This window comes from Quercus suber, unplaced genomic scaffold, assembly GCF_002906115.3.
Source record: "Quercus suber isolate HL8 unplaced genomic scaffold, Cork oak 2.0 scaffold_76, whole genome shotgun sequence".
Taxonomy (NCBI): Eukaryota; Viridiplantae; Streptophyta; class Magnoliopsida; order Fagales; family Fagaceae; genus Quercus; species Quercus suber.
The window spans coordinates 637,000-664,481 of record NW_027069541.1 but is presented as its reverse complement, the minus strand read 5'-3'; the positions used below and the strand labels follow the sequence as shown (position 1 = coordinate 664,481).

Here is a 27,482-nt window from a genome sequence, read left to right as displayed (position 1 = left end):
AAACTCATACAAAGTAAAGCAACTTCACTTCAATGAACCAAAAGAGACAATTTAGAGGTTGGCATAGTGCATTTGTAGGAGCCTCAGACTGATATTATGTGATGCTTGCAGGGGTATGCTGGCTCAAGTCACTCAAGTCACATGCTTCAACAAAAAATGTTGTACTGTCATAAATAGCCTTAACGTATCTAGCGGTGCCCCACACCATGTTAAATTCGGGTTTAAGTGGGCATGGCCTGTGACCACATGTGTAAGACATTTTTTTTATCATTTAAAAAAGAAAAAAAAAAAAAAGAGACAATTTAGACCTAAACAATCAGATCAAATTGTACAGATGCTCACAAAATGTTGAAAACCCAACCAAATAAGTTTAGCCTTGGGCTTATTTGGATCATCAAACGAACTAGGCTGAATTGACCCAAGCCCAAGTATAGAACTTGGGTAATAAAAAAGGGCTGTGTTACAGCAACTTTTTTTACTTTCTTTTTGCAGTTTTTTTTTTTTTTTTTATTATTCAATTTTTTAATTAAATAAGATCCACTACAACCTTCCGTGCTTATTAAAATTTCTCGTTAAAAAAAAAAAAAAAAAAAAAAACCCACAAGATTGTTATTGTTCAAAGAACTCAGAAAAGTCAACGCAATTAACGCCTATGATGCTACCCACGCTTCTTACAACTTCTGATTCGTGATTGTCATTTATAAATATACCCAATTAAAGCGAATGGTGAGCAAAAAAGTTCCACCTTCGAGTCCTAATCGATGGATAAATCAAAAACCAGCAATTGAAGTTCATTTTCTTACGTAGCCTTAAATATAGCCTAGAACAGTAGAGCCTTCCTCAAATCCAAAAACCCAAATATTATTATTATTTTTTATTTTTTAAAATTTCCTCACACCCCGGGTTTTCATTTTCATTTTCAATTTCCCCCTCTTCTAAATAAGGGTTTTATTCAATTTTTTTTTCCCCATTTCTCAAACCCTAAAATTAATCAACGACTTTAACATGGCGGAGCACTTGGCTTCGATCTTCGGCACCGAGAAGGACCGCGTGAATTGCCCATTCTACTTCAAGATCGGCGCGTGTCGCCACGGCGATCGTTGCTCTCGCCTCCACAACCGACCGACGATCTCCCCGACCTTGCTTTTGTCGAACATGTACCAACGACCCGACATGATCACGCCGGGCGTGGACGCCCAGGGTCAAACCATCGACCCGCGCAAGATCCAAGAGCACTTCGAGGATTTCTACGAGGACATCTTCGAGGAACTCAGCAAGTTCGGCGAGATCGAGAGCCTCAACGTTTGCGACAACCTCGCCGACCACATGATCGGCAACGTGTACGTTCAGTTCAAGGAAGAAGACCAAGCCGCCTCGGCTTTACAGGCCTTACAGGGCCGGTTCTACTCGGGTCGACCCATTATCGCCGATTTCTCGCCGGTGACCGATTTTCGCGAAGCCACGTGTCGACAATTCGAGGAGAATAACTGTAACCGAGGTGGGTACTGCAATTTCATGCACGTGAAGCTGATTGGGAGAGAATTGAGGAGGAAGCTGTTTGGGAGGTACCGTGGGTATAGGGTTAGCCGGAGCCGGAGCCGGAGTTCGAGCCCGCTGCGGCACCGGAGGGATCACGATAGGCGTGAGAGGGATTCTCGGGACCGTGATTATCGCGGAAACGGGCGATCCAGCAAGGACAGGTATGATAGGCATGAAAGAGATGGGTCTAAGAGAAGGTATGGGAGTCCTAAGCGGAGCAGGAGTCCTGTTAGGGACGGAAGCGAGGAGCGCCGAGCTAGAATTGAGCAGTGGAATCGAGAAAGGGAGGAGAGGGAGTGATATGATATGATATGATATATATAAATAGCTCACTTTGGCTTTGGCATTGGTAATTTACTTTTTAAATCTAGTTCGTTCTAGGTTGCTCTTCAGGTGTTTGTTCTAATGCTTACTTGAGACTTCCAAATTGGTGTTCTTTTTAAATTGAACCATTGGGCCATGATTGTAGTGTCAAATTAAGATAGTAGATTAAATGTGGTATGTTGAATTGTAGTTTTTTTTTAATCTTTTAACTGTGCTGGTACTGGGTAATGTTGATCATCTTTGAAAATTTTATGCTTCTAAGTTTCCTTTATGTTGAAAATTTCATTGTTCAAGTATGGGCTGTAATGGGGTTAGTGTTTAGTTCAAATTTCTGCATTAATTTAAGTGTATTGGCTTAAGTTTGAGTTGCCAATCCAGAATCTATGTTATTTGTGGTACGCATTTGGTCTGATTGTTGGAGTCTTAAGGTGCTGTTTAACCATTTGCTTTCCAAATGCTAAACAGTTTTCAATAGGATACTCTATAATTTTTACATTAGAATTGGGCTTCTTTCTTATTATTTCTTCTTGATCTTATCAATGGCCTAGTATCTGTTACCAGATAATTAGCCCAAGTGAATGATATTACCCATCGTCAGGCTTCATAATGTTGCTCAATCGTTATGCATTTTGAGTGAAAAGTTTGATCAGGTTGTTGGTATTCATTTAGTCTTTGCTTGATACTAGGATTGTAATGTAAATAATTTGGGAGTTGTCAATTGAGGCTTGCTTTCAAGGTGATAGTTAAAGCTTTCAGAGCTTGTTTTGAATTTGTATAGAATAAGCTTTTTTTAACTAGGTGTGAAATCTTGGAATCATAAGTAAGCATCAGTTTGTTTGGAGTAAATAGTAATCCCCCTAGGATGTGGTAGTTTCAATTTGATTCTGTTATTTAGAGAAAGTTGGAACTCCTCTGGAGTGTTTGGTGCTTAATTCATGATCTAAGATTTTAGAGCACTGCATTTGGAAGTTGGTGAGGTCTTTGTGTTTTGGTTGGCCTTTTGCAATTTTGAGTGTTATTTGAGGTTTGGCTATCAGTGCCAATTTGTTAGTTTTCAGCTGCACTGATCTTATAGTAGGTTGTCAAGCAGCTACATAAATCACATAGGAACACCCATTCCTAGAGTGGCAGGGTTTTTTGAAGAGCATCTGTAAATTTAAATGCATTTATGTAAATAATCCTAGTGCTTAAAATATAATTAGAAATAATATAAAAGGCAGTCTTTTGTCATTTGAGGACAAAGGAGCTGTGAAATTGGCTTGCAGGTATCTGTCATTCATTTTTTCAGTCTCTCTCATTTGAGGTTTTACTTGTTCAATAAGGTGACTGTTCAATGGTTAGAGGCATAAGCCCCGTGTTCCTTTGATAATCGAGCTTGACTTGATGAGTTGTAGATTTTGGAAAACTAAATAACAATGACAAGGTTAATATTTTAGGGCTTATTGACACTATCCTTTGTGTAAATTTCCAGGAAGATGTATAATATAATGTAGGCTTTGGTCAATATCAACTTACTGTAGGACCTCGGCACACTTGTTGTGCGGTGGGTTCTGCTAGTCTTGTATCAGAGTGTAATTTGGGCTGTGGTTACAAGTCCACATCTATTTTAGGTAACTGGTTGTGATTGTTTCTGTGATCCTAGATGTCACTGCAATATGTAGGTACTTCCTGAGCGTCTGGAGGTCATTGATCAACAGATTTAGAGCATTTTCTTATATATCTGTTCCTGGTGTTATTTTGTAGTCAGAATCTTTTTTCTTTTTCCTCTCTCTCTCTCTCTCTCTCTAATGATTTTTATTTATGCTTTTAGGGCCAGGTCTGGTAGCCCTGAAAATTGGGCTTGCCGTACTCAAAGTGGGTCAGAAAATGGGCAAGTTGTCTGGTTAGTTTATGAAGTGTGTATCTAAGTTTTGTTTTCTTCTAATCAAAATAAACATGTTTATCAGGGAATAATATTCTGCTTTTCTGCCTCTAGGAAAGCAAAAACAGGTTATGTTTAACGCGGGAATATTGACAACACGAAGTCTGGGTTTAAATCTAGCTTTGAGGTAGTGCTTCTCTCAATGTTTTGTGGCTTTATAGGATACTAGGTTGACCCCCTGAGGAACAAAAACACTCTTTACCCATCTACTATTGAGAGTCATAAATTCACCTCTTTCACCCTTTGCCCTAGCACTGCAGATATAGGGTCTACCCATGCTCGATCTGGCGAAGACCACTTGTTTTGTTTGGAGGGTGACAATACACATATTAATGTATGGGTTACAACTTAAAAGTGTTCATTTGTTGGAGGTGAAAAGAAGTCGAGGATTGAAGTGTCATAACTTCAGCAACTCCAATATTGACATGTCTTCAATTTTCATGGGGTTTGGCAGTGTGATCTGTAGTGACAGGTCCTTTGATGTTACAGGAAATGGTGAAGTTCCACTTATTCAGAATTACATAATGTGAGAAGGAAATTTGGAGCACCTTATACATATTCTATTTAATCATTTGAACTCTTCACCCCGCCTTTACCCATACAGAGCGTGATTATCTACAGTTACCTTACTACCAGTTTATTGAAGTTCTTATCTGGAGTCATTCCATGACACTGATCTATCAGCACAAAATACAGGGATCATATGAGATGTGCAGGACTTTGATGTCCTTGGAGTTTGGTGCTCAAAGCTTGTCATCTTCAATAAAATTTATTCTTTTATTCTTTTATGATAATCATGCTTGAATATGTGGTGTGCATTTGGCAATTGCTTATTGGCTTTTTGTTTCAACTATTTTTGCAAACAATCTAACTTTTCTCTTTTTGGTAATAAACTAGCTTTTAGCTACTAGAAATAAGCAAATCTTCAGCAGACCTTTAATTCAACATACTTTATAGGGCAATTTATGTAAAATGTGATACCTCTTGTTCTTTTCTTTAATACGTGCATAGAATGGTGGGGTTCGATCCTAAACTAAAAACCAATTGGTATCTTGGCTTAATGATAAAAGGCAATCTTCATGGATTGGATACCATAAATTCAAATCCTATTGTTTGTAAGTGTGTGTGTGTGTGTTTTAAAGGTGTATGGGATGTTTGAAATCGTGAAAAAATGATCACAAAGTGCAATAATCATGTGCTTATTGCATAACAAGGAGTAAATCATGGTCATGTAGAAGTGTTCAGGTTCATAATGGTAGGACCCTCACAAGAGTGTATTGATTGGTTAAAAATTATGTCAAGCTCTCTTGTAAGACGGGGAAGAATTCCCTCCTTTACTGCGTCCTCCATGCAAGATGGACACCTTTATCTTTTTCAATTATCAAAAAGGTTGGTTCCTTTAATGTGTTGGGCATCTGGGATGATTTTGCCTCTGTCATGTGTTGTGTTTTCTGCTGCAACTGTGCTTGCTGTTCATTGCTTGGTTCTGGTTCCAACTTTACTTTGTAGCTATATGTTTGAGGTGTAGCGTAGGTTTGTTTATCTTTTGTTTCTTTTTTGGCTACATTGAGTAGTGTAACATGACCCCATGAAATTGTACTGAGCCCTCCTGGCTCCTGTATGGAGAGGGCCAGATGTGCCAACGTGCTGTGAAGCTCTTGGCGATTGTTTTTTCCTTCCATGTTTGAATGGAAATTTTACTCCTTAATTTGAAAAACAATCAAAGGTCATGTGCAAGATATTTCTTGCTTTGTTTATCTAGTTATGGTTATTTTAGATGGTGTTGGCTTACATAGAAACTGCAAACTCATCCGACGATGACCTTTTGCTGCATGTTTCTTGGTTGTTCAATTTCAGGGAATATACTGTTTTGTTTCCTCTGGAGTCTTTATTTGAGAAAATGTGAAGCTTGTCACGTGAGAGACACATGACCAAGGACACGTGATTTGTTTAGAGAATGCTGTGTAGTAATTTATGGTCCGTTTGGATCGAGGGGAAAGAATGAAGTAGAGTAAATTTAGCCTAAAATTAGTCTAATTTCAACTAACTCTACTTTACTCTCATTCACTCCCCTTCAATCTAAACGGGCTCTTATTGTATGCAGCTGTTAAGGTGGGGTTTGTTGTTCAATAATTTGAATGGTTTTATTCAGGAGAAATTATATGTTCACAATATTTTCACAACATTTTTACAACAAATTTTAAGTGACAAGTTATTGTTGGGGCAAAAAAATAATTTTAGTGTTAAGTTCAAATTTGAATCAATAACAACTAATCACATATGATTTGTTGTGAAAATGTTGTGGACGTAGTATTTTTCTTTATTCATAGACTCTATATAACTTAATAATTCTATTCATAATTTTGAATTGATCATTTAACACGAGTAATAATATATGATGCTTGCAAAAGAATTATTTTAAGGAAATGTCTACAGGTTTGTTATCCAATTAACACATACCTATACCTACCTGGTACCAAGTCTCCCTGTCCCAGATTTAACCAACCTGCTCTCTTCCATTCCTCAAAATGATGGATTTATTCAAGTGACAAATATTCAAGCTCTAAACATAGTTAAACATGTCTTTAATATATAACAAAAGTACATGTCCATTGGACCTCTTTATCTAGCTGGGCTACATTTTCATATGGGATAATTATTCATTACTTCTGTTTTTCTCTAATTTAATAATGAGGTCTATCAATTAAATTCATGGTACAATTTACTATTCATATGAGGGGATGAAATTCTTCTCAATATATATATATATATATATATTTATATGAGAGGAATAAATATTACTTTTCAAGTATTGAATAATTTTTTCATTCATATTTGACTATTATTACTCATATATAACTCCGTTTACACAAAAAATTAACTGGTATTTTGAGTCTTTTGGCTAAAATTTGTAAAAAGGGAGTTTATTGTTGTTACAGGTAATATTCAAAGTTATTTGGCAATATGAGGAGAAAGACTGAATTTCGGAAACAGTGTTGGCAAAATTGCAAGAAAAAGTACAATGTGTCAGGGGAGAGAGAAAATTGAATTTCGGTAATGAGATTACCGAAATTTTTGTCCTGCCCGAAATGGAAACCAATTGTGACAATGACATTGCCGAAAATGAAGGGGAAATAAAAAAGATGTTACGTCCACCATATTTTTCACTACAAATTACAGATGGTTAGTTGTTATTGATTCAAATTTGAACCTAACACTAAGATTATTTTTTTGCCCCCAATAATAACAATTAGTGACCTACCATTTAAGATTTGTTGTAAAAATATTGTGAAAATGTTGTAGACGTATTATTTTAAAAAAAAAATTGTGGTGCTGAAATAGAAGGAAAAAAAAGTGGCAAATTGTTTTTTTCCCCCCCTCTATTTTAGCAATGCCATTGCCACAAAACAATTTGCCACTTTTTTTTTTCCCTTCTCTTTTGGCACCACAATTTTTTTTTTTTAGAAATGATACGTCCACAACATTTTTATAACAAATCTTAAGTGACAGGTTGTTGCTGATTGGGGCAAAAAAGTAATCTTAGTGTTAGAGTCAAATTTGAATCAATAACAACTAACCACCTATAATTTGTTGTGAAAAAAGTTGTGAACGTAGCATCTTTTTTTTTTTCTCCCATTTTCGGCAATGCCATTGCCACAATTGGTTTCCATTTTGGGCAATACGGGCAAGACAAGAACCGAAATTTAATTTTCTCTCTCCCGTGACACGTTGTACTTTTTCTTGCAATTTCGGCAACACCGTTGCTGAAATTCAATCTCTCTCCTCATTTTGCCAAATAACTTTGAACAATATCTATAATACCAATAAACTCCATTTTTTGCAATTTTTAGCCAAAAGACTCTAGTATTTTAGTCTAAGGATAAAAAATACTAATAATCAAAAGCAATTGCTAGGCAAAAACCTTTCTGTAAAAAAAATGTGTTGATAAGTGTGAACTCGTCAGTGATGTTCATCGGACGGAGATGATTCTTCGGCCTATAGAGATGGTCACCGGTGTGGTGCCTGCCACAACGCCTCCGATGCCAAAGTTAGAATATGAAACTCTCTTTTTAAGAAAAACAATATAAAATGAACAGAAAAGCAAATAAACAATCTCCTTTCTTACTTGTCTCTCTTTTGCTTCGAGGAGGTGTACGGGTTTTATATATGTTCTCATTGTCCCTAGCCGTTGGAGGAGTTATGGAGGTCTTAATACTCCATTGGGTAACGTTTTGGGGCTGTGTAATGAGGCATCAATGTCTCCAAACGGTTCGTACAGTTGGAAGTGTAACCGTTTAGTTGACTGCATTAAATGGACTGGGTGTCCTCGTCAATATCGCTGCCTTCTACGTTGTCCGTCCTGAGGATGTTCTCGTTCGTATCGAAGGCCTTGTCCTCATAGGACAGGCTTGACAGTTTCGTCAGTAATTGGTTACCTCGTCATCTGCCCCCCGATTCTGTGTTCGTCGTTTTAATGACGATCATAGAATATGAAGGGTTACAGGTTGTAAGTGACTCTTGAGGTTCTGTTCCGTATTAAGTGCGAAGCGGCGGCGTTTCACAGATTGTGGCCTACGTGGCGCACGCTGATTGGTGCAATTAATGCCCAAGGTGATGAGACTATTGGGTTTCCCACCGACCTTTTCGTTTTTCGAGCTTTTCTTTTTAACTTCCTTCTGTTCTCATTTTTCTCCTTTACTTTTCAGCCATTACTCTTCTTCTAGTTTTCTCCTGCCACTTTTCTTTGAGTCGATACATTGGTCAAGCAAAGCTTTCTCACTCCGCCATTGTCTAAGGTATGCTTCTCTTTCCCTCCCGTTTCTCTTTCCTTCTTTTTGCTTGCAGTAGTATTCCTGATTTTCTTTTTTTTTTCTGCTGCTTTTTGTTTTTGATTTTCCTGCGACTCAGTTGGTTTTTTTTTTTTGTGTTTTGGTTGGGTTTTCATGGTTGGTAGTTCTGAGGTTAGAATTGTTTGTCCCTCAGTTTCTTTCATTTTTGCGCGTTTAGGAGGGGCTTTAGGCACTTTCTCTGATTTTGGGGATTTTGTTTTTGAGGGTAGTGGCCTTAGGGTGGTATTGACTGAATTGTTGCCTTTAATTAGGCAATTAGTTGATTGGTTCGAGGGTTAGGTGAGGAGGGAGAACATTATGTCCGAGGTTAGATCCAGCGATCTCGAGACTGGGTTGTCGTCCAGCGACAATCCAGTGGAGGGAGATACAGCTGTTTCTTCTGCCCGGGTCGTTAGGGCTTTCTATGCCCTTGAAGAGGTTTGTGGTCTGGATGCAGAGACGGTGAGTAGGTTTAGGGATAGGTTTCAGTTTCCAGAGAGGGTTCGTGTTCGTCGTCCTAATGATGAGGACAGGGCCTGTCATTTCTTCCCGGGTGAGGTGTGCTTTTATGAGGCTGCCTTTACCTGTGGGCTTAGATTCCCCGTCCATCCTTTATTCATGGAGCTCCTGAGCTATTTTGGGATCGCCCTTGGGCAGTTAATGCCAAATTCATGGAGAATAGTAGTCAACTGTATGGAGATATAGTTGGCTGCTAATGGGGATATGATTAAGGTGGGTGAACTCGTCCAGCTTTATCGTTTAAAAGAATCAAAAGAGTACGGATATTATGAGCTGGTTCCTTGGGAAAGACGGATCAGGATTATTAGAGGGCTGCCTTCGTCCTTCAGGTATTGGAAGTCGAGATTTTTCTTTGTGTCCGGGGACGACTTTGAGACTCCCTCTAGTCAGGAATGGGGTGACATTCCAAGATTGCTTTGTCGGTGGGCAACCCCGACCTTAGGTGCGTCAGTTTTCCTCCTCGTCGTTTTAGCTTTGTGGTATTCATTTGCTTGTGGTCGTCACAACCTTTTTGTTATCCTCCTTTTTTGCAGTGAAGAGACGGCCTAAGCTCAAGAACAGGTACAAGGAGCGCGTTGAGCAGGCAATTGAATACGCTCAGACAATTGAAAATTAGGACGACCTGGTAGACCCGAGGACGTTAGCCTTTTACAACCTTGGTCTAGATCCTTCCCCTTTTGTTCTGCGCAATATCGAAATCGAAGGAAAGAAGAGTAAGTGTTGAGTCTGTCAGTGCCGTTGTTTTTTTTTTTTTTTTTTTTTTTTTTTTTTTTTTTTTTTTTTTTTTTTTTTTTTTTTTTTTTATGTTGCTTTCTTTTCTGGCAGAGATGACGATGAAGTTCAACAAGGACCTCTACGCCAAGATGAGGTCGAAAAAAGATGAGCCGTTGTCCAACATTGGCAAGAAAACGGTGCATGTTATCGGGAGTGGCGCCCCCGTTGCTCCAACTGCTTCCGTCCACCCGATTGTCTCCGTGGGGGAGACGACGAGGACAGCTTCTCCAACCGTATCGCTGGAAGAGATAGGTGGCACTCCTGTCTCGAAAAGGCCACGTCTCTCCGAAAAAGGGAAAGAGAAGGAGAAGGCTGACTCTCGTTCATCTACCATATGGAATGATGAGAAAATGGCGATGGATCGAGGCCATGAATTAGTGACTGCTGCCGACTTAAAGGCCTTATCTGGTGTCCCCCTTAGTGGGGTAGCTGCTGGCCACGTCCATAAAATCATCCAGGTACTTCTTCCTCGATTTTTTTTTTTTTTTGAAAAATTCTAACTCTCTTGCAGGTACTGGGGGAAAGTCTTCATCTTTCCTCTGAGTACCTTACCCAAGAGGCTAAGGTGGCATCCCTGACTTCTAGGGTGGAGGTGTTGGAGGCAGAAAATTCGGGTTTGAAGAAGGATCTCATCGAGTCAATGGGCACGGCGAATACCCTGAGAGAGCAAGCAAAGAAACTTACAGACGATCTTAGGGTGGAGCGTCAGCTGAACATCAAGAAGGATGAGCAAATTGTAGCAGCCAAAGAGAGCCTTAAGACAATTGCTACTAGATCAGTTGCAGCCTTCCAGACCACTGACAAGTACAACACCGTGCTCTTCAGTTGGTATTTCAAGGGTTTTGAGCTTCTAAGGAGATACCTCGTCAAACACCCTTCCAGAGTAAACATGGAGGCGCTTGATCTGGAAGAGGTGGATCAAGAAATGGCGGCTGACGAGGCTGTCCAATCGTCTGCCACTGAGACTGAGGCTCCAGCTGACGCTCCTGATGACGCTGCTCATGCCGAGGATGCCCCTGCTGACGACGCAGCTGGACGAGTTTGATACTTAGCAGAGAAAATTCCCTTGAAAAAGTTTCTTTCTTTTTGTGGTGCCCGTCATGTTTTGGGCTTTTTTCTTTTTTCTTTTTTTGTAAATCTATTTGCCAAACAATCTTATTTATTTTGAGGACAGTATCTTTAGCCCAGCGTTTATGGGCTTTTAGTTGTAGAAACAATTGGCCTACTAGCCTCTGGCCTTTAATTTTATTTCTTACTTGTATTCGTGATTGCTCGTCCCTCTTCTTTTTTGTTTGATGCATGCTTGTAACTTGTTTCCACCCAGGCGGGATTTTATCACTTAGCCATTTCCGGCTTCTTTGTGATCCGTCTAGGCGGAATCTTGTCACTTAGCCTTTTTTGGCTTTTTAATCACGAAGTGATATTCGTCAGTAACTTACATCCGTCTAGGCGGAATCTTGTCACTTAGCTTTTTTTGGCTTTTTAATCACTAAGTGATATTCGTCAGTAACTTACATCCGTCTAGGCAGAATCTTGTTACTTAGCCATTTTTTTTTTTGCTTTTTAATCACCAAGTGATATTCGTCAGTAACTTACATGCGTCTAGGCGGAATCTTGTTACTTGGCCATTTTTGGCTTTTTAATCACTAAGTGATATTCGTCAGTAACTTACATCCGTCTAGGCGGAATCTTGTTACTTGGCCACTTTTGGCTTTCGTTAGTTTCTCCGGGCATGTTTATACACAAATATTGGCTGAATAATTCATTTATTGATCGTAAATGACGGACACGTCTTTCCATTACATCTATTGATGGTATTTCTTCAAGTGTTCAATGTTCCATGGTCTTGGGAGCCTTTGTCCGTCTAGAGTCTCCAGGTGGTAGCTGCCTTGTCTGGAGTAGTGAATGACTTTGTATGGCCCCTCCCACGTGGGCCTGAGCTTTCCTTGAGCTGGGTCTTTGGTTGTTTGGGTTACTTTGCGTAGGACGAGGTCCCCTATGTTGAGTCTCCTGAGCTTCACCCTTCTGTTGTAGTAGTCTGTCATCTTTCTCTGGTATTCCGTCATCGTGCTGAAGGCTTTGTCTCGAACTTCGTCAAGGCAGTCTAGGTCAACTCGCAGTAGGTCGTCATTTTCTTCTTCATTAAACGCTTCTCTCCTGGTGCTAGTTATTCCCACTTCGACAGGGATCACCGCTTCAGTACCGTAGGTGAGTCTGAAGGGGGTTTCTCCCGTTGGGGTTCTAGCCGTGGTTCTGTAGGCCCACAAGACGTTGGGCAGCTCTTCTAGCCAATCTCTTTTCGCGTCGTCCAGTTTTGTCTTTATGATCTTGAGCAACGTGCGATTCGTCACTTCCGTTTGTCCATTCGCCTGTGGGTGGCCTGGTGACGAGAACTGGTTCTTGATGCCCAAGCCTGAGCAGAAGTCCCTGAAACTCTGGCCATCGAACTGTCGTCCGTTATCCGATATGATAGTCCGTGGGATCCCGAACCTGCAAACTATATTCTTCCATACGAACCCCTGGATTCTGGCTTCGGTGATGGTTGCCAGTGCCTCTGCTTCAAACCATTTAGTGAAATAGTCAATAGCAACTAGTAAGAATTTTACCTGACCTTTGCCCTGAGGCAATGGGCCGACGATGTCGATTCCCCATTGCGCGAACGGCCATGGAGATGTTATTGTCGTCAGCTTTTTTGATGGTAGCCTTTGAACGTTCCCGAACCTTTGACATTTGTCACATTTCTTGACGAATCTTGTTGCGTCATCTTGCATGTTGGCCAGAAGTAACCTGCTCGCATAATTTTTCTTACCAGGGATTTTGGGCCTGCATGATCTCCGCAGATCCCTTCATGAACCTCCCTCATGACGTATTCGGCCTCTCCTTCGTCCACACACCTCAAGTAAGGCATTGAAAAACCTCTTTTGTACAAGGCATCATTGAGAATTGTGAATCTGGCGGATCTCTTCTTTATCTTCCTAGCTTCGTCTGCGTTTTGGGGTAGGTGGCCATCCTGGAGGTAGGACATGATGGGCGTTATCCAGTTACTTGTGCCCTCGACTGCAAATGTCGAAATTTCTTCTATGCTGGGGTTTCTCTGTATCTCTATCATCAAGTCTGCTCTTGGTTCTGTCTCTTCTGACGAGGCTATCTTTGAAACTTCGTCTGCAGCCATATTCTGGCTTCTCGGAATTCAGATGAACTCCACTTTTTCGAACTCTTGAATCAGGTGTTTCGTCAACCTGAGGTATTTCTGCATTCTTTCTTCTTTTGCTTCGTACTCTCCTCTGACCTGCCCAATTATTAGCTTTGAGTCGTTCTGGACTAGCAGGTTCCTAGCCCCAAGCTCTCTTCCGAGCCTTAAACCTGTCAAAATTCCTTCGTACTCAGCTTCGTTATTGGTGGCTGGAAATCTTAGTTGGACTCCGTACTTCAATATCTCTCCGTCAGGAGTGGTTATGACGACCCCTACTCCCCCTCTTTTTTGGGCTGACGAGCCATCGGTCTGCATCATCCATGTCTCGTCCTTGATGGTAGGGCTCGGCTCGTCTAGATAGGTAAACTCGGCGATGAAGTCAGCAAGAGCCTGTGCTTTGATGGCCGTCCTGGGATGGTACTCCACATCGAATTGGCTGAGTTCGATTGCCCACTAGACCATTCTTCCGGCTGCTTCGGGTCTGTTCATAGACTTCTTGATGGGTTGGTCCGTCATTACCAATATCAGGTTTGCCTAGAAGTACTGCCTGAGCTTGCGCGAGGCTACTATCAATGCAAACGTAATTTTCTCGATCTTTAGGTACCTGAATTCAACTCCTTGGAAGGCTTAACTGACGTAGTAGACTGGGAGCTGTTTCCTACTTTCTTCTCGTATCAAGGCAGCACTGACGGCCATAGAGAAAACTGCTAGGTATAAATACAGGTTTTCGCCTTCTTTGGATGGACTCAGGAGTGGTGGATTGCTAAGGTAACGCTTGAGCTCTTGGAAGGCCACTTCACATTCGTCGGTCCATTCAAAGGCTTACTTCAGGGTCTTAAAGAATGGCAAGCATTTGTCCGTTGCTCTAGACACGAATCTGTTAAGAGCTGCAATCCGGCCCGTGAGCTTCTGGACTTCCTTGATCGACTTGGGCGATGCCATATTGAGTATGGCTTGCACCTTCTCAGGATTTGCTTCTATTCCTCTCTGAGACACCATGAATCCGAGGAATTTTTCGGAGGCGGCACCGAAAACACACTTACCAGGGTTCAGCTTCATTTGGTATTGCTTGAGGGTATCGAATGTCTCCTTAAGGTCGTCTAGATGCACGAGTTCTTCCTTGCTCTTGATGAGCATATCGTCGACGTACACTTCCATATTCCTGCTTATCTGTTTGACGAACATTCTGTTCACTAGCCTTTGATAAGTTGCTCCTGCATTCTTCAGACCAAAGGGCATTACCTTATAGCAGTAGAGCCCCTGACTGGTGATGAAGGCGGTTTTATCCTGATCCTCGTCAGCCATTTTTATCTGGTTGTACCCTGAGAATGCATCCATGAATGTTAACAGCTTGTGCCCGGCCGTAGAGTCTACTAGCTGGTCTATCCTGGGGAGAGGGAAACTGTCCTTCGGGCAGGCCCTGTTCAGGTCTGTGAAGTCCACGCACATTCTCCATTTTCCATTCGCTTTCTTTACTAGGACAACGTTGGCCAACCAGTTCGGATAGTACACCTCCCTGATGAAGCCTGCAGTCAAGAGTTTGCTTACCTCGTCAGCAATCGCTTGGTCCCTTTCTGGCGCAAAGGTTCTTTGTCTCTGCTAGATGGGTCTCCTCTCTGGATCGACATTCAGCCTGTGTTGAATAACTTCTGGAGATATGCCTGGCATGTCGTCATGGCTCCAGGCAAAGACATCCAAGTTCTCCCTGAGAAATTGAATGAGCCTCGTTCTCATCTCAGGACTTAACGTCGTCCCTATTCTGGTTGTTTTCGTCATTTCCCCTTCGATCAGCTCCACCACTTCTAATGCTTCCACCTTTTCTTCCTCTTTTTCTTCTACTATCCACGTGTGGTTCTCCCTAGCTGCTAAAATAGCTTGATAACATTCTCGAGCTAGAACTTGGTCTCCTTTGACTTCGCCAACACCATCTTCCGTTGGAAATTTCATCTTCAAGCAGTAGGTGGATGTGGACGCCTTTCACTTGTTGAGTGCTGGCCTTCCGATGATGACATTATAGGATAAGGGACTATCTACTACCAAAAAGTCTATCTGACGAGTTAACTGTTTTGGGTCCGTCCCCACTGTTACTGTCAGCGTCACTATGCCTCTGGGATACACTCTGTCACCGCTGAAACTGACGAGTGGGGAATCGAACGGACGAAGTCTCTTGGGATCCAGCTTCAATTATTGGTGTAGGGTCAGTTTTTGCAGCCCAAGTCCAAAAAGGTATGGGTTCTTGGCCCACCGAGCCCAAAACAATAGATTTTGTAGAGAGTGGGTGAAAGAGCTAGGCTAATAATGAAAATAACAACATCAAACAGCGATGCGAATGGGAAGATTTGGATTAATGTGATCTCGGACTAATATGAATACTCCGTCCGAAGAGATGTTTTTCATTGATCATATAAGGTTACAATTCCTGGGGTTACAACTATCTCATGTATCCTTTTCCTCTCCTATTTTTCGATCCCTTTCTATCAGAGGTACCCCTCCCTTATATAGCATTGCCTTCTTACATCTCCTCCGTCCATTTGTTCATCATCCAGGCGCCTACTTGAGTACATGTCCCATCACCCCACTTTTAGCCTTATGTGAGTGGCGGTAGCTGAGAAAGCACTGTTCAGGGGTCCTATCCTCATAAATGCGGCCAGGAAGTTAGGTGCAGTGCATTAAATGTGGTGGTTGGAGTGTGCCTCCTTGATATTTCTCTGTTGCCGTTACCTTTATGTGTGTCCGAGGTCCCTCTCCCTCTTGACACTTGTCAAATAGATCAGTTGAACCTCCCATACTCGTGTTTGATCAAACCTCTTCGGATCCGAGGACGCATGGCTACTCGGACATATGAGCATCTCTTCAGATGGTATGCGTGCTCATCTCCAGGCATCCCCCATTGGCGTGGGCATCCGACTGAAGGTCCCATCTCCTCGGATGAAGAATGTTCCTGATTCAGGGACTTGGGCCCAATAAGTTGGGCTGGGTTTTTCTCCCCCCACAATTGGAATGCGGAAAAGTAAATGATATCGGCAGAACTACCATTGTCCACGAGGACCCTTTTGGTGTTGAACCCCTCTATGGTGAGCTTTATGACCAAGGGGTCATTGTGAGGCTGTTTTACTCCTCTGGAGTCACTCTCGTTGAAGGTCATATCCTGATCAGTTCGTCTCTGCTTCGGCAGGGGTGTCATATGGACGCTATTCACCTGTCGTTGATGTGTTTTCTTGAATGACTTGAATGAGCCCCCGGTGGTAGGCCCCCCTGCGATCGTCTGTATCTCCCCGACCACATTTTGAGGAGGTTGTGATTGACGGCTGTCGTTCCTGGATGAAGACCCATGTTGACCCTTGTCTTCATCTCGGAATTTATTGTGTTCCCCTTTCTTCACAAATTTCTGTAGCTTCCCCCTTCGTATCAATTCTTCTATCTGCTCTTTGAGATCCCTACAATCTTCGGTGTAATGGCCATGATCTTTGTGAAATCGACAGTACTTACTTTTGTCATGGACGTTAGGAGACGAGTGCAGTGGTCGCGGCCACTTAAGGTAGTGCTCTTCTTTGATCTGCGTTAAAATTTTGTCAACAGGCATAACGAGAGGGGTGAATTTTACCGTTCGCGGATTTTTCTCATCTTTCCTTCTGACTCCGTCATTGATTCGACGATCTGGTCAGTCCCGCTTTTGCCCTCTACGATCGTCTTCTTTTCTTCCTTTGTCCCCTGGTCTGTCCCCGTCCTTGATAGCAACCAACGCGTCCTCAGCATTCTTGTACTTTTGCGCCTTGAGGAGCATTTCAGCCATCATCTTCGGGGGATTCTTCGCGAGTGAGCTGACGAGATCTCTGGACCTTAACCCTGCTTTGAAGGTCGTCAGCTGCACCATATCGTCGGCTTCGTCTACCTCCAGTGTTTCCCTCATGAAACGTTTTACGTATGACTTCAGGGTTTCCCTTTCCCCCTGCCTGATGGTAAGCAGATGGTCAGCGGTCCTCTTTGGTCGTTGTCCCCCAATAAAGTGACGCAGGAAGGCGTTGCTCAACTGCTCGAACGTATTGATAGACGACGTTGGCAGCTTTGTAAACCACTCTCGAGCTGCTCCCCTGAGTGTAGTTGGGAAGGAACGACACAATATTTCATCTGGGGGCTGTTGAAGTCCCAGGGTCGTCTTGAAGGTGTTCAGGTGGTCTCGAGTTAAGGTAACTGAAATTTTGACGGCACTGGGCAGTCGAGAACCGCTGTTATGAATGGCGAATCCGTCGCCCGGACCATCCGATCTACGCTCCGCTCTGCTTTTTCTTTGATGGCATTCCTTAGTTCGTCCATCTCCCTCCTCATCTCCTGAAGAATATCTGAATTTTGCTCGGCGGGGGTGTTTGGCCTTCGATGGTCACTTCTTCTGTTGCTATCTCCTTCATCCTCCTGATTTCCCTTCGAACGATTTTCCTCCTGCTGAAGCCGTAGCCTCATTTCTTGGTTTTGCTTGGTCAGTTCTTCAACTGTAGCTGCAAGGGCTTGAACTTGCTGAGCTAGGGCTGCAGAATCTTGATTAGACTCCATCCTAGAAAGAATAGGAATAAGGAACCACTATTTCGAGTTTGAACAAGAAAATGTCGTTCCCACAGACGGCGCCAAACTGATAAGTGTGAACTCGTCAGTGATGTTCGTCGGACGGAGATGATTCTTCGGCCTATAGAGATGGTCACCGGTGTGGTGCCTGCCACAACGCCTCCGATGCCAAAGTTAGAATATGAAACTCTCTTTTTAAGAAAAGCAATATAAAATGAACAGAAAAGCAAATAAACAATCTCCTTTCTTACTTGTCTCTCTTTTGCTTCGTGGAGGTGTACGGGTTTTATATATGTTCTCATTGTCCCTAGCCATTGGAGGAGTTATGGAGGTCTTAATGCTCCATTGGGTAACGTTTTGGGGCTGTGTAATGAGGCATCAATGTCTCCAAACGGTTCGTACAGTTGGAAGTGTAACCGTTTAGTTGACTGCATTAAATTGACTGGGTGTCTTCGTCAATATCGCTGCCTTCTACGTTGTCTGTCCTGAGGATGTTCTCGTTCGTATCGAAGGCCTCGTCCTCATAGGACAGGCTTGACAGTTTCGTCAGTAATTGGTTACCTCGTCATGTGTTAAGCTCTTAAGGAAAGTAAATTCATAAATGAGTTAGCTTTTGATGATATCTTATGTTTTTTTTTTTTCTTTTTTTTTTCATTTGAGTAATAAACGATAGTTTTATTATAAAAAATCAACCAATATAGAAACACTAATTCAAGGAAGGGGCAACCAATCCAACTGAACACGAAACTGTAAAATATTTTTAATACAAGGTGGTGTCTCTTCAACCCATATAGCATTTTGTTTTCTTTGAAAAGCATGATTTGCAATTCAATTGTAGCTCTATTAATATCTTCTTCTTCTTCTTTTTTTTTTTTAATGACAACAACATTAATCTTATATTCTCTTCTCGCAGAAGGCGATTAACTGTTCACTAAATAATCCTGAGTAGGGCACATTTACTGACCATCCTACAAAGCTTAGGTGTACTCAGCCTAATTAAAAAAAAAAAAAATGTTAACGAGTGCTCTTAAGGCATTGTTTAATAATACATTTAAAGAATGTTTTTATGAGAAATGAAAAAAAAAAAAAAGTAATTAATATTTTGACAGCTTTTTTCATTTCCCTTAAAAGTAGTATCAAAATTTTCTTTAAATAGATTATTAACCAATATCCAAGGGCACTCATTAGCATTTCAAAAAAAGAAAAAAAAAAAAAAGGTGTGCTCAACCTCCACATCAATTGATCGTTGATCTATTGATTTGGCTAGAACTCTATGGCCTATGGGTTAGCTTTGATAGGTGTGGGAGAATTGGTGTTTCCTTTGAGTTACAAAACTTTTGACAATAACAAATCTTAATCAATTAAGCTGCAAGATTTTGACAAAATATAGTTGAAATTGATACTGTATTCATTGGTCTCATGGTAGATTTACATTTATTATTTATCTTAAGAATTATGGACTTGAAAATCTTTTTCTTTTCCAAATTTTCGTTTGGAATGCAATGAAACACCCTAAAAAAACAAGAATTATGCTAGGGACATAATTTTTGACAAAATTTTGTATCATAACTCGTCACATGGTGACTTGTGATTGATAATGGTATGTCAGTAGGTCATGTGGGGATACACCCTTACTAATTACAACTCGTCATGTGATAAGTTGTAGCACAAAATTCTATCAAAAATTGTGTCTTTAGCATTATTGTTATTAATTATGTTCCATTCTGGTCGGAAAATACCATTCCGGTATACAAACTGGAATGAGAAACCCCCTATTCCACCTCGGATTAAATTTCGGGTCATTCCGTTCAATTTTGATCATTTCGAGACATTTCGGTGAATTCCGGCCGAAATAGAAGTTTCCGTCGGAATGAAGTTAGCCTCTTTTTTTTTTTTTTTTTTTTTTTCCTTCACCATAAATGTGAACTCCAGATCAGACCTGCCACCAAATCATTTTAGAGAAAAAAAAAAGAAAAAAGAAAAAAGAAAAAAAGACAAGAAGAAGAAGAAGAAAACAAAAGCTCAATTTTGGCTGCAGTAACCCATTTGAAATTGTTCTTCTTCACTTCTACAATCTGCACTATTTTGAAATTGGTCTTCTTCAGTTTTGCAATCTACACTACTGCTGCGTCTATAAACTTTCTAAGTGAGAAATGAAATATAAGTGATAAGATTTTGAAATGAGGAATAGGAGTAGAGAACCAATGATACACCTGACAGATGGTGAGTGGAGTTTAAGTTGAAAGGAAGCTTCTAGGAAGCTTCATGGTTTATAAGTATCCCACTATGTTTGTTTATTTACCAAAAAAACCTCAAACTTGATTTTTTTAATAATTAACTTAATCACTTTATATCTTCCAAAATAAAATCACTTTATTATTATGATTTTCTTTTAAAAAGCTATATTAAATTCATTAATTTATAACATTTGGCTTAATAATAGAAATGAATAATAAATCTTTTTTTATTAATTGCTATATATATATATATATTTTATATAAAATAGTAAATCCTGAAATGGTATCCAAAATCGGCAGGTACTGAAATATTTTATTCCAATAGACAAACCGAAACGGCCACCGAAATGATATTCATTGCTTAGCATAATTAAAAAAAAAATCCCAAAAGAACATAAAAAGAAAAGAAAAAAATGCACACTATTTGCACGTGTTAACGCCACAATTTTTCTCAGCTTCCACTAACTGCGATTCTATTGGCTGAGTGACGGGAACGCTCACACATTAATCCTCTGCTCCGAGGATCTCACTAGAATCTGTACAACAAAAACTCTATTCGTCCACGTCATCACACGCGAACCCCAATTCTCCACAATCACACGTGGACCACCGTGATTGGACCACCGCGCTGTTGCATAGAAACTAGTTTCCACTCTGTAGCCTTTCCCTTTTTTTTTTTTTACTTTAATAAAATTTGACCTTTCCTTTGCTTACCCACAAAGGAAACCGAAAATACGCGTTTCTAAATACGACTATAAATCACAACTGCTCTTCTTATTAGGCCCAACTAGAACACCATTTTCCTTTTAATTTTTAATTTTTTTTTCCTTTTTATTGTAAAATTTCAGTTAGGGTTTTAAAATTTTTAATTTAGAAATCCCAATTAGTGGGTTATTATGGGTGATGCTGATTTTTTAAACGATGAAATACTCGAACAAATCGATTGGGATAGTTTCTTCGATGAATCACCAGAGGACGGAAATGCTTTTTCTCTCGAACCCATGGGTTTACTCGATTCGGTTTCACCGGAAATCGATGAGATCCAGACCTTTTTGATGAACGACGACGACGACAACGACAACAATAACAACAACAATTCCGGCGCGGCGGAGCCGAGCAACGAGTTCTGTGACAGCTTTTTCGCTGATATACTCGTGAATTCCCCTGTAGAGGCTTCCGGTGAGGTCGTCGATGCGTCTTCTCCGATCGATAAGGACTCTTCCGGTGATTCCGATGACGGAAACGTTAGTTCGGTTAAGGAGAAGGTCGATAACGATGATCAAGCTCAAGATGATGATGATGCTGCTGATGCTGATGATCCTACCTCCAAGAAACGAAGAAGGTACTGCTAATTTTTTATATTAGGGTTTGAATATCAATTTTGCGTTATGCATACTGTTTAAATCAGAAAAAAAAAATTTAGGACTTTCTATTATAGATAATGTTTAATTAGGGTTTGATTTTGTATAAAGGGCAAGTCTTTGTATGTTATATATTTATTGTTTTTTTATTAAAATTTTTATATAGAACTGCTTAGTAGTGCGAAATTACTATCAGCAATTTTTGTACGGTAAAGACAAATTATGTTGGTGAATTTTGTTTTTCATGGTACGAAATTACTATTAGGAAATTATGTATGACAAAGACAACATATGTTGGGAATTTTGTTGTGTGTGTTGCTCTATTAAATTTTATTGATATGGGTAATAATTTTTTGGCAAAATAAGATGTGGGGGAATTTTGTTTACTTTCATGTATACAATTGGAAGAGTATGAATGTGTGACAGTGTGATACATTATTTTATCTGAATGGTAAAGAGTCTTCAAGAGTTGTATGTCATGATGGATTTGAATTTTCAGGCAGCTGAGAAATAGGGATGCGGCGGTGAGATCGAGGGAGAGGAAAAAGATGTATGTGAGGGATCTTGAGTTGAAGAGTAGGTATCTGGAAGGGGAATGTAGGAGACTGGGGCATTTGCTTCAGTGCTGTTACGCCGAGAATCAAGCATTACGGCTTAGTTTGCATTCAGGCAGCGCATTTGGTGCTTCAGCGACCAAGCAGGAGTCTGCTGTGCTCTTTTTGGGTATGAGTCATCAACCATCTTGTTCTTGCTTTTTTTCTATTACCATTATTGTTTTTTTTTTTTTTTTGGGCTAGGGGACTAAGTAGTTTAATAGCTAATTCTGAGAGAAATTTATAATTGCCATTGGAAACCTGCCATGTATAACTGCCTAGTGAATGAACTATTGTGTGGACCGGATTGAGCTAGGTGTTCCTGTTTGAGCTCAGCTGGTTTGAACTGACAATTGGCTGAGTGTGGCATAAGATTTGACAAATTTAACTAAAATATCTCTCACTTGGTCAGTCTAGGTCCGATTTTTCCCCCCTCTTTTGAGGGGAGAGTATTAAAGCACTATTAAGTCTGACTAAGCTTAGATAAAAGATGATATTCAAATATATTCCAGAAAGTTGAATTTAAGTATCTCTTGACAGATATATAATTGAAGGTTTGCTTGTTCTGAACTAGCAACATTCTGCACAAAAATTCATCTTGACCAAATTACACTCATCCATGCTTAAAAAAAAAAAAAATTTGTAGCCTTGATGATCTTTTAGAAGTTTGGCCTTCACATGGGTGTGTGTAAACTATTTGGTTTTTCTTGTCCAACTACATCATGCAACTTGCATGTTTGTATCCAGTTGATTAATCAGCTCTTTGTATTCCTTATACTACTAATTTTCATTTCTCATGACCCTACTTGTAAGAGGTTGTTGTGCCTGTGCTTGCAAAGTTGGTTGAATTACCATTATGGTTTCAGTAAATCTTTAGTTTGATCTTTTACCTAGTTCATTTAAAGGTGGGAAAAGAAAGAGTATTGTTTTCATAATGCTTCTATGTGATGGCTAATCTAATCATGTTTTTTAACTTGGATGATGTTGACCATGGTTACTTTGCAGAATCCCTGCTGTTGGGTTCCCTGCTTTGGTTCCTGGGCATCATGTGCCTATTCAATCTGCCAGCAATGCCCCAGTTAATCCTGGAAATAGTTCCACTCGTAAACGTGGGACTGGGAAACCCAGGAGTAGCTCTAAGAGGGGCAAGAAGTAAGATGTTTGGAGACTTGATGGTACAATCTTTTGTAAAGAGTAGGAGATGCAAAGCTTCAAGGACAAAAATGAAACCGAGTTACCTTGTTCTCACAAACCTTGTTCTCTGAGTTTTTGTGAGAGATTTTCTTCTTCCTTTATATGCTCGGTTGTCTCTCTGTATTGATGTCTAGGTGTTGAGAGTAGTTAGTTAAGTGATAATAAATGATACTAACGGACATGCTGGTGGATTTTTAATGAGTAAATTAAGTTGTGGTTCCCTGTTTATTCATTATAGCTGAATCATTATTCTTTGCCTTTTCGCATGGTATATTATTTTGGGTTGAAAATATGTATTCTTGTTTCCATTATTGAGGCATGGTTCTCCACCTTTCTCTGTTGGATCGTGACTATAATGAAGCAATCATAAAAAGGAAAAGGAGCTTTCCTTAACACAAAGCATCTTTATCAAAGCATATATAAAGTTTTCATGCTGGTTATTTACAGTTTGAGGTTTCAATATCATGAAAAAATTCTGGATGTATATTAGTATAGTACCATGTTCATTGTAGCACAATGTTGACTTAGTTTTACGCATGGAGTAGCCATTTTCATCTTCCTTCAGTCAAGAGAAGGGGTCTCTGGCTAAGGTTTGACTTAGTTTTACGCATGGAGTAGCCATTTTCATCTTCCTTCAGTCAAGAGAAGGGATCTCTGGCTAAGGTGATATATTCTCAATTAACAGAGCCGCACCTTTAAGGTTGCGTTTGGGATAAACTTATATTGGACAATTTCTTTTACTATTTAGCTTATTTTTGCTACTAATCATGAGATTCATTGTACTTTTTAGTACTATTTATAGGTCTCATTGTACTATAGATAAACTATAGTACTTTCAGTAAAAAATTTTAAATTTCAGCTAACTGTTCCCAAACCAACCTTAAATCTCATCCTTATTATAATTAGGTAATAATTAGGTATTATAATTAGGTAGAGGAAAAAATGAAGACAGTATTCTTTGGCCTACCCCCTAAATAAATGGAGAGTGTGAGGTTTGCTAGAGAGACAGACACAGAATATGCCAATATGGGGCTGCTTTCTTTGTCTTTGGTAGGTGAGCTAGAAAGTTATCTGACATCTACCTATTTTCCTTTTCTGAATATTTGTTTAGAATTTGGAGCATAGTGGTACGGTTTTTGATTATTGCGAGGTCTACAAATTGTAATTAGAGATTATTGCGATATTGTGAGATTTACACACCGAGAGATTACTGCATTATAGTGAGATTTACAGATTTTGAGAGATTGTTGTTGGAGATCTCTGGCCACATGACCCATATGCTTTGGGTGTGATTTCATTTTCTTCTCCTCATTTGGAATGTGCTCCTATCAGGTTAGGTGAACTTGACCTAACCTAGAGTTCTAACAGATCAACTATAAATAATCTGGGCCTTTGGGGCGAGAATTAATGATGATATCCAAATTAATTTTTTGTCTGGCATTGGACTAAGTATATAACATTCTTTGAAAAATTGATATGTTCTCATGTAGGGAATATAGGGATGGTAAAAATGTCTTGTTCAGTTGCTCTTTTGGTTCTCTCCCTATTAGAGAGGGATGAGAGGAGAAATGGGGTTTGCTTGCCCTGTTTTATGTGTTGTGTGTGTATATATATAATTATTTATTTGTATGATTTAATCTTTATTAAATATATATCTTATTCATAATTTTTTTATACATATCTTATTATTATCAACATTAGTGATTTTTTTTATTCTCTCATATTTTTTATCTCATAATTGTCAAACCTACTTTCTAACTTTTTAAAAAGAAAAAAGAAAAAAAGAAGACAAAATTATGTCAAAGTCACCTTCTCCGTATAGTTATAAAATTCTGGTTTTATATCTTAAAAACTTCAAATTTTATGATCTAATTCACATCTTTAAGTAAAATTTTGAATATGTAGGATCTTTGTGAGATCCTGATTTAGATCTTGATATCTTGTAACATCTCAATCTTTTTTTATATTTTTATTAATCTATAATCTATAAAATTATTAGATTCTTAATTATTTTTTCTATTTAGATTAACATGTATAAAGGATTTGAAGATGCAAAGCTACTCAAATGTTTTAAATTAATTAGAAGCATAAAATACGGACTACAGCCTTTTTAAGGAGTGTTCATAGCAAAAGTTTACAAATTTTAAAATATTTCAATTTTTTTTTTATTTTTTTTTAGAAAGTAAGGTATTTCAATTTGTTACGTTTAATTATCCACAAAGAGAGAATTTAGTAAAGGTTTGATCTTTGTTGGTAAAGCTCATTCAACTAATAATAACTTAAATTACCATGCTAAAAAAACTTCAATTTGTGTTGTATCTTATTTATTTCAAGATATATCTAAACACATACAATAGAATGGTATGCGTTAAATACATATTAGCTTGAAGTATTTTTAGAATATCACATTTTAAAATTCAATAACCTAGCTAAATATGCTAGACATGTTAGAGGTTTTTCAGTGTGGACTGAGAATATTCTTCCACACCTAAATTCTGTATTTCCCGTCGATCATGGCTAATTTTTATTAATAAAGTTTGAAGTTTTTTTTCTCAAAAAATAAATAAAAACCCTTCATTGATCTATTTAGAATTTTAATATAAACAATCTTGTTTATATTTGAGATGATAAAATGTTTACATCCTGCGTAGATTATACTCTGCTCTCACCTCATGTGAATGTGAGTTTTTTCGGTCTTAAAAAGGAAACGGAGCACACAAAATGGAACCATCTTGTCCCACTACCAATCCCCTTCCCTATTCTAGAGCTCAAGAAAAAAGAGAAAAAGAAAATTGACCCTTGACCCTTCCTATTTCTAGAGTAGCTCAATGCCTTGACCTGACGAGAGATATGATGTTAGAGAAAAGTTCATGGTGGAGAGTTAGGTGAAAGATACATCCAGCCAGTGTTTTTCAAGTTAGTATTACATAAAACGTTGGTTGGTAAGTCAGTGGTCTCCATTAAGTTACAAAAATATCCCTAACAGCATATTCCAACCGCATGTGCACAATGAAGCACAAGCAAGCAAAGCACCTATCTTCCATCTTCCAGTCAGCTTTGTTAAGTGCGACAGGTGCCGTCTTTCTATAATTTGCCCCTCAACTTTCTGTATTTCACATCTAAAAAGTTAAAAAGTTACAGTATCTTATTAAAAAGCCACTTTTGTACAATGTTAAATAAAATTATCTTGATTCAACCAAATTAAACAAATCAGCTAACCAATTTTGCTCCCTAGCCAATAGCTTCTGCTTCTATCTTAAAGTATTAGTATATTATTTTGTAGGCTACATCCTTAAACCCACGGCGGCCGAAACTGCTTAAGTAATATTATGGCTCGAATTCAAATTAAAAATAAGAATAAAGTTTGGTTATGAACTTGATTATATATAATTAAATTTGTAGTCAAATTTTGTCATTAAAAAATAATTTTTAAAGAAAGAGCATTTTCTTAAAAGAGATAAATGATGAAAGCAAGTGAAAACTGTTAAAGAGATGAATGAATTTTTTAAAGAGATAAATAATGAAAGTAAGTGAAAATGAGAGAACTAATTAATTAATTATAATAATAACATTGATGATTAGATCAACCATGCTTGGTAGCATTTGACATCTCAACGTGATGTTTTGTATTAAAAAATTATAAAAGCGTTTAAGAAAAATTAAAATGAATGAAATATTCAATAGAATACCTATTTTTGGCACTGAGTGCTTGCTTGGGTGGCACGTTTATGTTTGACGTCTGCGTTTTTTCAAAAAAAAAATTTTTACGCGTTTTCAGCTCTTTTTTTACTGTAGTAGCACTGTAGCGATTACTGTTTAATGAACAGTAGTCGCAATAATTGACTTTTCAGCAGAAATTTTACTGTTTACGGAGCCACAAATTTCACTTTTCAGCAACTTTTTCATTAAAAATGGGTTCCACGATACTATTTATACATTTAAAAATTATTTTGTTACAGTATTTTTCAATTTTCAGTTTTAGTTTTCAATTTTCAGATATATTCAAACAGACCCTAAAAAGGAACATGAAATGAAAATGAATACTTGGGAAATTGTGAAAAAGGAACTGAGATGTTTTGCCTTTTGATATTCAGCATATATCAAAAGCTTGAAATATGTTTTCTCTTAAATATATCTAACTTTTCATCTTTTAATTTTTTTTTTTTCAATTGAGAAAATATGTAACTTTGTTTTGCCTAATAACTAATTTATGTTTTAATCATTCTTTAATGAAAAATGCTATGTACATAATATTTTTTATAATAAATCTTAAGTGACAAATTGTTATTGACTGTTATTGGTAGATAAAAAAAAATTTTAAGTGATAACAACTTGCTACTTATAACTTGTTGTGAAAATATTGTAAATCATAACATTTCTCTTCTTAAATTATGTTAACGGGAATGATTAGAGACCGTGTATATATCGCATATGTTATAAT

General features: G+C 38.8%; 3 protein-coding genes across 7 annotated transcripts; 2 read left to right on the top strand and 1 right to left on the bottom strand.

The window, feature by feature from the left end:
• The first annotated feature begins 731 nt into the window (after nucleotides 1-731).
• Nucleotides 732-4,572, top strand: LOC112029963 (splicing factor U2af small subunit B). 5 transcript variants are annotated; one of them, XM_065773512.1, is made up of 4 exons: nucleotides 732-1,888; nucleotides 3,674-3,745; nucleotides 3,839-3,911; nucleotides 4,274-4,572. In XM_065773512.1, the coding sequence occupies exon 1, from the start codon at nucleotides 1,006-1,008 to the stop codon at nucleotides 1,837-1,839; it is 834 nt and encodes a 277-aa protein (XP_065629584.1). In that variant the 5' UTR covers nucleotides 732-1,005; the 3' UTR covers nucleotides 1,840-1,888; nucleotides 3,674-3,745; nucleotides 3,839-3,911; nucleotides 4,274-4,572. The 5 variants fall into 5 exon arrangements, with proteins under 5 accessions (XP_065629584.1, XP_065629582.1, XP_065629583.1 ...); XM_065773510.1 differs by having other exon boundaries at nucleotides 4,037-4,572; XM_065773511.1 differs by having other exon boundaries at nucleotides 3,674-3,758; nucleotides 4,037-4,572.
• Nucleotides 4,573-15,869: 11,297 nt separating this feature from the next.
• On the bottom strand, nucleotides 15,870-16,682 carry LOC136067530 (uncharacterized). The gene has a single exon (XM_065773552.1). The coding sequence runs from the start codon at nucleotides 16,680-16,682 to the stop codon at nucleotides 15,870-15,872; it is 813 nt and encodes a 270-aa protein (XP_065629624.1).
• A 3,971-nt stretch (nucleotides 16,683-20,653) lies between these two features.
• On the top strand, nucleotides 20,654-23,273 carry LOC112029966 (bZIP transcription factor 60). Its single transcript, XM_024062649.2, has 3 exons — nucleotides 20,654-21,235; nucleotides 21,754-21,977; nucleotides 22,853-23,273. Exons 1-3 carry the CDS (start codon nucleotides 20,790-20,792, stop codon nucleotides 23,110-23,112), a joined length of 930 nt encoding a protein of 309 aa, XP_023918417.1. The 5' UTR covers nucleotides 20,654-20,789; the 3' UTR covers nucleotides 23,113-23,273.
• Nucleotides 23,274-27,482: the final 4,209 nt, after the last annotated feature.

Excerpts from the sequence above, each read along its gene's own strand:
- LOC112029966 (XM_024062649.2), top strand. The coding sequence starts at position 20,790 with ATGGGTGATGCTGATTTTTTAAACGATGAAATACTCGAACAAATCGAT. Across the intron at positions 21,236-21,753 it reads ACCTCCAAGAAACGAAGAAG|GCAGCTGAGAAATAGGGATG; the intron begins GTACTGCTAATT and ends TTGAATTTTCAG. Across the intron at positions 21,978-22,852 it reads GTCTGCTGTGCTCTTTTTGG|AATCCCTGCTGTTGGGTTCC; the intron begins GTATGAGTCATC and ends GTTACTTTGCAG.
- LOC136067530 (XM_065773552.1), bottom strand. The coding sequence starts at position 16,682 with ATGCCTGTTGACAAAATTTTAACGCAGATCAAAGAAGAGCACTACCTT.
- LOC112029963 (XM_065773512.1), top strand. The coding sequence starts at position 1,006 with ATGGCGGAGCACTTGGCTTCGATCTTCGGCACCGAGAAGGACCGCGTG.